At 41.8% G+C, this 13,156-nt stretch overlaps 1 protein-coding gene across 2 annotated transcripts in view; it reads left to right on the top strand.

Moving 5' to 3' along the window:
* FANCD2 (FA complementation group D2) overlaps positions 1 to 13,156 on the top strand; it is a 55,532-nt gene that overhangs the window by 39,059 nt on the left and 3,317 nt on the right. For both annotated transcript variants that reach the window (XM_026110589.2, XM_026110590.2), the window contains exons 32-42: positions 672 to 800; positions 1,005 to 1,123; positions 2,996 to 3,109; positions 4,069 to 4,196; positions 5,627 to 5,726; positions 6,697 to 6,819; positions 7,601 to 7,694; positions 8,233 to 8,304; positions 10,022 to 10,060; positions 10,730 to 10,804; positions 12,891 to 12,965. In XM_026110589.2, coding sequence (XP_025966374.2) covers positions 672 to 800; positions 1,005 to 1,123; positions 2,996 to 3,109; positions 4,069 to 4,196; positions 5,627 to 5,726; positions 6,697 to 6,819; positions 7,601 to 7,694; positions 8,233 to 8,304; positions 10,022 to 10,060; positions 10,730 to 10,804; positions 12,891 to 12,965 — 1,068 coding nt within the window. The remainder of the gene's footprint in view (positions 1 to 671; positions 801 to 1,004; positions 1,124 to 2,995; positions 3,110 to 4,068; positions 4,197 to 5,626; positions 5,727 to 6,696; positions 6,820 to 7,600; positions 7,695 to 8,232; positions 8,305 to 10,021; positions 10,061 to 10,729; positions 10,805 to 12,890; positions 12,966 to 13,156) is intronic.

A 13,156-nucleotide genomic window follows, 5' to 3' on the forward strand; every position in this document is an offset into this window, starting at 1 on the left:
TCTCTTCCCAGCCCAGCTTGGAGAGACTGGCTCTGCTGTGCAAGAAGTAGCTCAGGTTAGATGGCTGCAGGAGCAGCTAGGTCTCCATGAGGGAGCAGTCTCTGTCTCAATTGCTCTAACTGGAGGTTGTCTCCAAATACAGGGCAGAGGCTCCTCTCTTTGTTGTTCTTCTGCATTCCCTAGATAATGGGTGAGGAACACCAGACAATGTTATTTTTAGAATGTCACCCCCGACTGCCGTGACTCCTCCTTGCATTTCTGGCTGATGCCACCAGGAAGAAAATAAACTTGTGTGGCCCAACATGTTAAACTGTAAGAAATCTACAACAGCCTGACTGTCTCCTTAACACTCATCCTTCTTTTTCCTTGTCTCTGTAGCTGTCTTAATTTCCATGTGCAGAGACTCTGTTCTCTTAGTGTTTGAGTAAAGTATAAAAGAGCTATGTGTTTCACATTAGTTTTATTCTTTCCATGAAATATTATCTATTTGTCTGAGAGCTGAAGCTGCTTGTTCAGCAGAAGCCAGCTTCCTTATTCTGTGTGCCTCCCTGGCAGAGTGTATGACATCAGGAATTGCACAGCTCAGAAGCAATCTAAGTAGCAGCACTTCATATGAAGTTCTTCTCAGGTAAGACTGATGAAAAGACTTTAAACTTTTGTGTTTGCTGCAGGAGAGAGGCTACAAGGATATTGGCTTTTCCCACCTGCGTCAGAAATCCCCTAAGGAAGTTGCTACATACGTAGTCAAGCTACTAAAGCCGCTGTGTAATCACATGGAGAACATGCACAATTACTTCCAGGTTAGTGGGCAGCAATTTTGACTCAGAGCTGTCAAGTCTTGTCACCTCTAAAGATATTTTTGGTTTTGTATATGGGAAGGGGAGTGCTTTGGCTTCTTCTGTTTCTTTTTAAACATGGAAATTTATGTAAATAGAACCTTGTGCCTTCCCTTGTGCCTCTTCCCTTTGAAGAGTGTTTAATGAATGGTTTGTTTTGTATTTAAGGCAGTTGTTGCACAAAATCATGGTGTGGTAGATGGACCAGGAGTGAACATTCAGGAGTACCAGCTGATGTCCTCTTGTTACCAACAATTGCTACTAACTTTTCGCTTCCTATTTGCTTGGTGAGTTTGAAGAGAAGAGTATATAGTCGCATAAATAAATGAAGTCTGTTTATTTCTTCCTTCTTATTTCTTTTCTTCAAAGTATTTGTACCCAGCAAATGGCCTGTCAGCCATGCAGAACAATATGCTGCAGTGGCTGAAGACTTTTAAGAATGCACTTTTATAGTTACGACAAAGTCTGTTGTCTGACTCTGAACTGAATTAAGACTGTAGGGAATTAACAGTGGATGCAGAAGAGCCTGAAGCATTGAACTGGCTAGAGTTCAGTGTGTTAATATGCTGGTCTTAATTCAAAACCACATGTAAGTGGCACACCACCACACCTAGCTGCGCGATTCCCATTCTGCCTAGAAATCTTGGAATTTCTTACCCAGTAAGTCCCACCGTCCCATGCTAAATTGTCACTGCTTGAATTCTGAGCAATGAATGAATTTCTTTTGCCATTAGGAAAGGATGAGTGTGTACTTCATTGACAAAAAGCCTATGTTGTTGATGTAGTGTTATCCACTTAAACTGGATTTATAAATGCCAAACCCAGTGATACATGTGCAGTCTGGATTTGATCTCTGCAGCCTCTAATGTAATCCAGGATGACATCATGGAAGCTTTTTCTGCAGCTTAGTTTAGATCTTCTGCATGTGGAAAGTGTTGTACCTTTGTTGTACTTCAGAAACAGTAGTGACTGTAAAAAAGTGTATGAAAAGGCAGTGGCAGAATGCAGATACATATGACTTTGGCACTCCCATACTTTGAATACTTAGTCATGAATATTATGTTCTCTTAAGTGCTTAGCAAAGTTTTCTGGGATTCTTTTTTTTGCAGTTCAAATCTTTCCTGTAGGACTGATTGAGTTCAGAGAGGGTGCCTTGATGTCACATGCAAGGCAAACAGCTGATGACACTACTGACCATTGACTGCTGCTCCTTTCTGAGGTCTGCCTCCCCTGTTGGCCACTGTGGAGCCTCAGGGACCCTGACCCACTTTTGACTGTTCCTGGACTGGTCATTTACTTGTTAACCAATGTTAATATTGGTTGCTCCTGAGTCTGCCTATCTTGTAAACCAAAGAACCTGACTCACTTAATAGGCACCTGTAACAACAGATGTAGCTCAAGATCAGTTTTGCTGTTGAAGTTGGGTAGAAAGTAACATAGTTCTGCTTTAGTGTGGGTCAGGCAGGAATATATTGGGGCCAGCTGTACAGCCTCTTAAGTCCAACAACCAAGTTACAACTCCTTTTATGTAATTTAATCAAGTCCTCATATATATAATATGTTCTTACCAATTTTTAACTACTTTGCATGTTAAATGTGCACTTGAGCTTTATCATTATCAACGCCATGCGTTCAGTCTGTAGATCTAGAATACGGACATATTTGAGCATTTCCAGCATGCACATCCTCAGTGAATGATTTCACAGGAGTCTGGTAGTTCAAAGGATCGATGAAGGTCTATACAGTTTTCATGCCTGTTAGGCTTCTACTTGTTGTTTGAGAGGTTACCGGGCACTGTCACTAGACATCCTATTTTTTTGGGTCTGCATAACCTTGTTTTAGTATACATATAGACTTCCACTTACAAGAAATGTCCTGTCCCTTCCAAGCCAGGGTCTGAACTCTCACTGAAAAGTTAGTATGCTGTGTGCACAAGGTTTTCCATTCCGTGGAAAAGATAAAGTGAATGTATATGATCCAAGTTTGCTGTCAAAATCAGTTTCCAGTTTCTTGGGTCTCCTATCACTTTCATACTGCTGGGCTCTTCTTGGTGTATCAAGCTTCTTCATTTTTCTTGTTGCAAACATATGCTCAGATATGCTTTTGCATTTGATAACTCTGCTAATTTGATGATGAGCTGGTGTTTTTTCTGCCCTCAGGAATGGGTTCTCTCAGCATGAAAATGCTGACTTGCTAAGGTCAGCCCTCCAGGTACTTGCAGACAGGCTAAAGCCAGGAGAGACAGAATTTCTTCTTCTTGAGGAGCTGATAAGGTAGGATCAAGCAGTTTTCCGTGTCTTTTTGTGGCATTTTGAATAAATGTGTATTTGACAAAACTGATTTATTGTCCACCAAGGTCAAGATTCTAAAATTTGGGTATGAGAAGTTGTGTGACTATCCAGGCACAGTCTGAAATGCTGAGTGGAAGAAGCATGCACAAGGAATTTGATATCAGAAATACTTAGAAGCATGTATTTTGGTTAGAAATGCTTGTCTGGAGTCTGAAAAGCAGTTGGGAATCAAAGTCCTGTTGATTTGAAAGGTTCCTAAATGTCTTTGTAGCCTGAACTTGTGCCACTGCACACGTGAAACCTATTTGATTGTACAATTATTGAAGAGCAAACTAGGAATGGGGTGATACAAAACTGTGAAAGTTGTTTTAACTTTGGTGCAACCTCTGTTCCTCTCTGAAGGGAGAGGGAGATGGGCAGGCATAGGGAAATGTGTTATCTTCTGTTAGTTGCTGAAATCCAAAATGGTGTACATCATCAGCTGGAGCAACCTTTGCATTACTCTCTGCTGTGCTGGGAAGGTCTTGCAAACACCAAACCTCCAGACTAATAAAAGCGAGTGCACTGAAGGTGTGTGAAACAAGGAATGGGATGGAGCAAGGAAGCAGATCACATGGTTCAGCCTTTAAACAGAGGAGAGCTTTGTATTCATGGCAATGCATGAGTGGCAATACATTCAGAGCTAATAAAACAGGAGCTACGGGATTGTAAGATACACATTAGTCCATGGACCTCATTTATATGCATGCTGTTTGAAACTAGGACGTCAGTAGGATTCGCAGAGGGAATAAATGTGTTCAGGATAGTTAAAAGGCACTGCCAGAGACAAAACACTGGGCTAGTGAGACCTTGGATCCAAGCTGATCCTTTTTATTTATGTGTTTCTGGGAGATTACCCTATTTGCGCTGTCTTTACCTTTTGTCTTTCCTGTCATCCCCAGTGAGAGTTTTCAGTATCTAGTGAATTTCCAGCAGAGCGTTCCCAGCTTTCAGTGCGCATTCACCCTCGCACAGCTCCTGACTGCCGTTGCTGAGAAACCAATGACCAGCTGGAAGAGAGAGAAAATAGGTAACGTGAAGAACCTCTTCTCCCAGATGAGTTCTCGTGCTGTCCTTTGCCTGAAAATCTTAAGTTCTGTCTCTAGAGTGCTTCTTATGGGGGAGAGATTTCCTATAGGCATCCTGGCAAGCTCACTGGGGTGAACAGTCCTAGCCATTAAATGAAAAGAACAACAGTAAGTGTATTGGACACTCTTTAGTATTTGTTTTTCTGTGTCTCGGCTGCATGCACGAAAGCAGAGTACAACTTCATTAGCTGGTGTTTTTAAAAGTCAGAGTCTCACGGCTTTTAAGATTTCTAAGGTTTCTAAGAACTAGTCTGCTGTTCAGTTTTGGCACCAGTTTAACCACTGATTACGGAGGTGATCATATATTAAATTTGATGCAACTTCCTAGTGGAAGCACAGTTGTCTCAGGATATTGTGAAAGTTCATTTCCAGAAATGATGGAAATGAACTATGCAAACGCAACTGTTGCCTCAGGGCAGGAGGGATGTAAGCGTATCTGTTCTCAGCACCATGCAACAAGTGTTTTCAGTCAAGAGAACTGCTCTTCTCAGGGATTAGAACTGGCTCTGTAAGGGGACAGCATTCAAGCAGGTAAGGAATAGACATGCTTGCAAGGAATATTCAGGAAAACTATTTGTTCTCCATTTTGTTAGACATTGAAATAAAGAATTCAAACACAGAGTCACCCCTCTCAGCCATACTCTGTCATGCTGAGACACCGCTAGTCTTTCTCAGATCCCCATAGCCACTCAGAATTGTAAATTCCCTCCTTCGTTTTACTATTTTACACAGTCTTATGTTGGGAGAACTGCCCAACCAGTGTGCCAGGAAATAACTGATTTTAATTATTAAGATCCTGTTGTTAACCATTTCTGCAAGAGACAAACAGCTTTGTGAGTAGTTTTGTTTTATGAAATTTGTAAACTTTGAATTTGTTTGTTCCAATTTATTATTAAAAAGCTGTGGCCAAATAGAAAGCTCAGTCATTATTGGAACTCCATTTCTAGATGGATGCCCTAAGGGTGACCTATTGCCCTAATTAAAAAAAAACAAAAACAAAAAACCAAAAAAACCCAGCTGGCTCACTGCATGAGCTACCAAAGAAACAGACCTTAACATAAGTTTGTCTGACAGAAATGGCCAGGGATAGATGACAGTTCTGATTAGAACAAGTATTCCAGACCAGGGATACACTGGATGCACATATATTTTGTTGTTGTGATGTGTGGCCTTTACTGCTTTTTGGAGAGCATGCATTCCGAGTTACCAAAGTTTGGGCAAACTAGGGGGTAGAGTGATACTGTGATCTTTTAAAAAGCCATTTGGACACACCGCCTTTGTATGGAACAAGAAAATTGTCCTGGATTCTTGCAGTACATGGGAAATAAAACACATCCAGATCTTTCTTTAAGTTATCCCTTATCTTTGACAGCTTCACTAGCAAAGCAGTTCCTCTGCCAGTCATGGGTGGTTCCCAATGGAGACCGAGAGAAGGGCAGCCAGTTCAACAGTGCACTGCATACTCTGCTCTGGTAAGGTTGAGATGGCTTCTGTTAGCAGAAGGTGGCTACCAGCAGCTCCTTGTAAATAGCCTTGCATTGTGCGTCTCTCCGGGTTTTCTTGATGATTCAAGCCCCAGGACCCTTAAAACTAATTAGTGGGCCATGTACTGAGCTGATTTGCAAGGAAGCATAGTCAGGTTGATACTTTTTGCAAGCCTACATGGAAGACATGAGCAATTTTTGAAAAACAAGATAGAAAGCATAGCTTGGACCCTAACTGACATTTGTTTAGTCACAGTTTTTAAAGTAGCCATATAAGTGATCTGGTTGTCTTGAATCTGAAAGAGAATTTAGTCATGATCTGAATTTTCTGATTTTTTTTTAGGTTGTCTCAAGCATTCTGAGACATTCTAAAGAATTTGTCTCCTAGTTACAGGGATCGTGGTACTGTTGCTGTAGAGGGAAGATCCTTTTCATTGTAACCCTTGTACTTGCACAGTTTGGCCTTCAGCACTGTTTTTACAGCATTAAAAGACAGTGATAGGAAGAATTCTGTTAGCCGTTGGCCATAGAAGCATGCATAGACCTCATTTTTGCTAGATTATAGCTTGTCAGTATACATCAACACAGCTGTATGTGTGTGTACACACATACGCGTGTGTGCGTATAAATATGAATCTGGACCAAAGTGTCTGTTTCTGCTTTCATTAAGCTTAAGGCTAATCAGCTCTTGCTGAAGTCAAGGAGAGCAGGACTGAGTCTTAGATCAAATACAAGAATGAGTAAATATTAAACCCAGGTATGCTTCAAATCCTGGTAGCTTTTAATGACTGGGACAGTTCTAAGTGTTTGCTTTGGATTTCCAACAAGTGTTTGCCTTCGGCATCAGAATAAACTTGACAATTTTAGGCCACGTGTTGCAGGTAGTGGAGAGTTTGAGGACTTGCTGTCTTACTCTGCATAATGTTTAATGATGAACTAAGCTGATGTTTGGGTTTAGTGTCTACCTGGAGCACACAGATAACATCTTGAAAGCCATAGAGGAAATCTCCAGTGTTGGTGTTTCTGAACTGATCAACTCTGCCAAAGATGGATGTTCTTCTACTTATCCCACTCTGAACAGGTAATTGCATCCATATAGACCTTGATTTTCATGAGATGCACAATGGCAATTTCTGCTTTTTTTATATTTCATTTTCTTATTTTCTGGTCTGTCTTTTTATGTTATGGTTTCATGTTAGTACTGCTATGGGCAACACTGGGCATTTCTAAACTTTTTTTGGCAGTACACAATAGGTCAGTACACAGCTTTAAATCAGGGTGGAATGTCCTTGTGCATTAGCACAATCTTGAGTTAATTATTTGTGAGCCATTTTAATTGGTGAATGAACTGCTTTCTGTCATCAAGTGTGTTGCTTCTTTCTATGCTAGTGTGGTGGCATAAAGCACTGTAAAAGCCAGCCTCAGAGAGCTGGGGTGGCTGTGAGCAATCCTGGGCTGGTATGCAACGTGCAACTGTACAAGGACTCAGGGTGTTTCTGCTGCCAGCACAGGAATTTGGGAGCATGGTTTATGCCAGAATGGCCAAAGTTCCTGCCCTTGTGGACTACCAAAATCTTCTTACGCTAACAGCTACAAGCCTCACATTGTGCACCCCCCAGAGCTACGAAGGGAAGGAGGGTGTCTATGTGTGATTCATCCTGGGGAAGTGATAGCAACTTTCCCCATCTGCCTAGGGGCTGGGCTAGAAAAGCTGATGAGTCCTAGGGACAACCTCCTGCTATTTCCTACTGAGAAGAGTGCCCAACTGAGCTGCCTTCAAGTTTTCCACATTGTTCTAGGGACAAGAAGCCTATCTAGAAGCTCAGAGATGGCTTTTCGTTTTGCTCTTGCTTTCTCAACAGGCAGACATTCCCGGTTTTCTTCAGAGTAATGATGGCTCAGCTAGAGAATTCAATGAAAAGCATCCCAGCTGGGAAGCCATCGGACTCAAGTGAGGTAGGAAAACAAAAGCATCTGAACTCTTCAAGGGCATAAAACATAAACTATAAAGTATATGTAGCTCAGACAGGAATTTACTGCTGAATTTTGCCTAGGAAAGGTATTCAGATAGCTTAAAACTGATATACATCCTTTTGTGGATCTGCACCATGTCAAAAATCCAGTAAATCTAATAGAAGTTGTAGCCAGAAAACAGGTAACACTCATCAAAAGACTAAGCTGTGCAGCCTGTCCTGCACACTTGTGTGGGAGTGCAAAAGTATTTCCCAACCAGGAGCTTCTTTCAGAACCAAGGAAATGTGTTAATTTTTAGTAATTTTAAGGCATGTGGGGACTGATCAGGCTAGAATTGCCCTCAAGTGGCTTTGCAGTGAAAAGTCTGCCTCTGGTGAGGCTTTGTCCCTCTTTCATAAACACCACCACACCCCCCACTATCACTTTGGGCTCTGGGCATAGTGAATGCTGAGAGAGCATTCAGCAAGGTAGAGGAAATACACCACCTTGGTTACTGTGTTGTCCCCTTGCGTCCCGTTAGGTGCAACTGGAGAAGCTGTTACAGTGGAACATTGCTGTGCGAAATTTCCATATCCTCGTTAATTTGGTCAAGGTGAGGAGCTGGTATGTTCTTCTGACTTTCCCTTCAGATCCCAGCAAGGCCCTGTGTCCTCAGGCTCAAAAGTGCAAGGAAAAAATGTGAAGCATGGTTTATGGGTGAAACAACCTGGAGGTGGTAACTAAAGCTGGTCATAGTATGTGTGCAAGGGTTCCCATTTAACTTGCACTTTAATACTTCCTAATTCCTACAGCCTGCATATCCTACTAACATAGCTTTCACATAAATAAAAAGTCTGTAGAAAGGCAGGATGATGTAAAGAAGTGCAGAAGGACTGAATGAAACCCCTAATCTGCTAGTACAGTGTCTTGTGTCTGACAGGATCCACTGTCAGATCTGGAAGAGGCAGGTGGAAGAAACCCTGCAGGTAGCTCCAGAATAACATTTGACAGAAGGAAATATTCTCTTTATCTACTTAGCTAGAGGCAGCTTAATGCTCTGAACAGGAGACTTGGATTCCTGTCTGTAATCTGGCACAGTGCTTATCTAACAGCCTCAGCTGCACTTGCTCTCTGCAGTCATGTCCAATCTTCCTTTGAATCCTACCAAGACTTGCTGTCATCCTGTGGTGGTGAATTCCAGAGGCCAGCCCCACCGGATAAAATATTTCCTTTCATCAGTTTTAGAGCTAGTACATTCAGTGTCACAGAGTGTAACCGTGTTTCAGGCAGAAGCCGGTACAGGTGCACTTTTCTCTGTACTTACAATGGTCATTACTGTATTTGTTTTTCCTGTATCTGCTCTGATGATCAGCTAGTCCAGCTTTTTCAGTCTTTATGAGCTCCGGTGAACTGAACTGGATTCTTCTGGTCAGCTGCATTTGCCGGAGCCCCATCTGCACTCTAGATGTGCTCATGGCACCTGCGTTCCAAGAGCATAAAGGGTAGAGCCAGCTCAGCTAGTTCCTTTTTGCGGTCCATAGCAGCACCAGGGCACTTTTGCAGCACCTACTGACATCTGTGTGCTGTGTTAGTTAAAGTTACAGAACTGGTCACAGACAAAAACATGATGCATACACCAGAAGAGAGCCTATAAGAAAGCTGAGACCATCTATTTAGTTTCTTTGTTTGCTGTTGGATGACAGCTGTGTGACTTATGCACAGTGACATTTGACACCTTTTCCCAGCTGATACAGTTAATTTAACAGTTAGATTATTTCCTCCAAAATACCTTATTTTGCCTGTCTCAGTTTTGCTTTGGCTGCCATGTGGATATTTGCCTTTCAGCTGGACTGGGTGTCTCAGGTCCCAAACTATTTAAGAACTTCAGATTTGCTGAAATAAGTTTGTCTTATGCAGAAGGTCCATCTTCCTGCTCCCTTCGTTTCAGATTGCTAAGCAACCATTCATCCAAATACTTGAGTCTGCTGTTAATCTGCTCTCTCTTTTGACCCATATCCATTTAAATACTTTAGCTAGTTAAAATATTGTTGTCTCTTACTTTTTGTCATGCTTGTGTGATCGATGCAAAGGCACAGCACAGTGCCTTTGTGTACCACCCCTACGCTTTGTTCAGTGACACCCATTACATTTCATGCACTTACCTGGTGCTCTATTGAAATTTGAAAAAGGATGTTGCCTCAGAACAGCACTCCTCTAATGAAGGGCACGTAACTAACAGAGTGCTATTTTTAATTGGCTGCTGTGCTTCCACTGTTTCCTTTAAACTTGTGGATTGATCTGGTTCTTTTTTTTTCCTCTTGTCTAAGTAGGTATTTGACAGCAGACCTGTACTCGGCATCTGCCTGAAGGTAAGCAAGAACTCAAAAGAATTGAAGAGAGCAGTTTAAGTACCATCTTCCTTGAATCATTGCCTGCAGTGAAGTAGAGAGTGGTTACAGAGTTCTCTGATAAAAGCAGATACTGGTTTTTTATATATTTAACTGTCTTCCACTAATCCCCCTTGAATGGCTTGACTTCAAAGACTTCCTGCAAGTGGCATTATGGACTCCAGACCCTTTCTCCTCACTCCTCTCCACAGTATCCTAAATCAGAGGAGACATCACAGCAGGCAGGTCTCCGCTGCAGATGAGAAAGGTCCCTTTGCAGCTCTCCCTTTTCTGGCTGGGACTCATATAGTGACTTTGTCATGTTGTATTTATCAGCTTTGTTCCCAGTTTGCTAATGAATAAAACCAGGAATGTGTACAAGGATGAGACCTTGTCCTACTAACCTCTCTCTTTCTGGTGATTAAAGCAGGACTCTTTACTGATCCTGTACATCCAAGTACAGCCTTTACATTAATATAGCCTTTAATAAGAACTCTAAGGGAGAACAGTCTCCAAGGTAGCTTGAAAGAATGTGTCATTATCTTGTTTGACTTAATGATGGTTCTTTGAAAAGGAATTTAAACCTGCCTTCTGAAATGGCTAAATATAGTTTATATGTATAATTTATAAGAATTTATCTTTCTTTTATAGTATGGCCGTCTCTTTGTAGAAGTGTTTCTGAAGCTTGCCATGCCTCTGCTGGACTACAGCTTTAAAAAGCACAGGGTAAGCATTCTGGAGACAGAACTGTTTGGAACCAGTTGGGAAGCTAAAGCAAGAACACAAGCAGCTCTTTGCTTGTTGCATTACAGCAACTCCAGCTAGCAGTGGCAGATGTATGGATCATAATGATATGGTCTGTATTTAAAAAGTTCATTCACTTGGCTGGATACACATGGAAAAAAGCTGGATTTGGCACTGTTTTGTAGTCAACTGCAAAGACAGCCTGCACTACCCCTCTTCCCAGCTTTTGCTGTCCACACAATAAATTATTTCAGAGCTGAGCAAAGCAGTCTGCAAGTCTCTGGCTTTGCATCACCCAGCCCAGAGGTGTTGAGCAGTGCCTAGAACACAGAAAAATGAGTATCGATACTCACATTTTTTGATAACAGCTGCTTTGTTGAAATCAAAGCACCTGTTTTAGGGAAAAAGGTAGGGATCAGGTGGCAAAGAGCTGGAAGAGAACAGTGTTTTGTCCCTCTTCTATCACTGATGCTTCATTGACATTAGCCTTCAAAACATTCAAAACATCTAAGCATTAATAGCACTTCATGGCTTATCTACTTGTGTCATCAGCCAAAGGCTTTGAGATCACAGTCACAGCATGAGGGCTTAAGTCCTGCAATACTGCAATACTTTTTATCATGTTGCCATTACATAACCTTATGTGCTGCACTGTCAGCAATCGTTCCCATTCGAGTTTGCTGCATCTCTGCATCCTTGTCCTCCATCCCCTCCTCTTCAAGGACCCTTCTCTGCTTTGACTGGAAGTCAACCTGAAGTTATGGAAGGCACCACAGAGACAGTTTCTGAGCAGCTAAGTGCAAAGAGTTCTGCAGCAGCTACCTCCTTGGCCAAAAAAGAGAGGATGGCAATGTATCCTGTATTTCTGAAGCTGACAGCCTACATCCTGAAGTTCAAATTCAGGATAGTGTTCTTGACATTCTTCCAGTTTTTCAGGAAGTAGATTCATTAGCTGTCCTCTGTCTTCAGTATGTATATTGTTGCATAAGAATAAAACTATCCTATTCTACGAACTTAAGGTGAGCAAAGTCTGAGGTACTGTCAAATACCTGTGACTGATTTGGTCCAACACCTGACTGATGGTTGCTATAAGGAGATTCCTGTCTCTGGTCACATGTTGGCATGATACTTGCCTGTCCAGCCCTTTCTCAGCAAACAGATCACCATTGCCTAACCTGTCAAGGACTCCACTCTTGTGACTGGACTGCTTCGCTGCTAGCAAAGGAATCCCTTTCAACTTCGTTCTCCATCGAAAGTTATCACCACAAATGTGTCTCCCAAAGAGTAGGAAGCCTGCTTGAGCAGTCAGGTTGCTCAGGGCTTGTGTTATCAAGAGGGACAATGTCTTTGCAGTAATTTTTGAAGCTTTGAGCAGTACAACATGTGTATGAGTGCAGATGGACAGACCAATGTTAGTGCACTTCATGGCAAGTAAGAATGGTTCACTGAACTCCCCCTACTTTGTTGCAAGGTGATCCCTTTTTGCCAGTAAGATTCATTCTTTGGCTTAGTCTGCACAACTGAGATCTAACTAACTCCTTTGCATTGCACCGTTCTTATGGATGTTTTGTGGGGAATGAGGTTATCAAATAGAAAACTAATCACTACCACTGGACAACAGAAAGTGCCATGTACTTTGCTCAAGAGAAAGAACTGTTCAAGGTTCATGTCAGATGCATTCCAAATAGCATGGTCTAGCAATATATTTTCCATCTGCTTTCCCTACTTCTGAAGGTTGTGCTTAACATAATATTGGACAAGTTTGTCCTGATCCTAAGTGTCCGACTTTGGCTGATGTGGTTTGGTTTCAAAGTCTGATGCAAAACAAGATTCAGCTCAAAATGCTTGGCCTGATAATGCTTATGATGTGTATGATGTGTATGGTCAGACTTTCATTAATGGTTACTTGACTATATGCATAGCGCAGGTTTCCTATGACCTCACCCAATTTGTCTGATGTTTTCTGCATGCATACATCATATCTTTGAAGGAGTTATTAAGATTAATACTATTTTAATATTCGTTTGCATTATGGGCAGTGATTTGCAAATCTGCTTCTTTATTACAGGATGATGTGCAGAGTTTGCTGAAAACCTTGCAGCTGAGTACCAGACAACTTCACCACATGTGTGGCCATTCCAAAGTAAGATAAGCTCTAATTGCAGTGCAAACTCCTGTCATAAGGAAGATTTATTTCCCTTCCACTGCTTTTCCAGAGCATAGACAGGTTCTACTTGCAGGCTTCCAACAGTATCAGTGCAGGCAGAAACTCTCAGAGGAGGAGAAATAGCCTTGGTTGATGGACAGAAGTTGAAAGATTTGATGTGAAAGTGG

The sequence above is a fragment of the Dromaius novaehollandiae genome, chromosome 12, assembly GCF_036370855.1.
Source record: "Dromaius novaehollandiae isolate bDroNov1 chromosome 12, bDroNov1.hap1, whole genome shotgun sequence".
In the NCBI taxonomy this organism is placed as follows: domain Eukaryota; kingdom Metazoa; phylum Chordata; class Aves; order Casuariiformes; family Dromaiidae; genus Dromaius; species Dromaius novaehollandiae.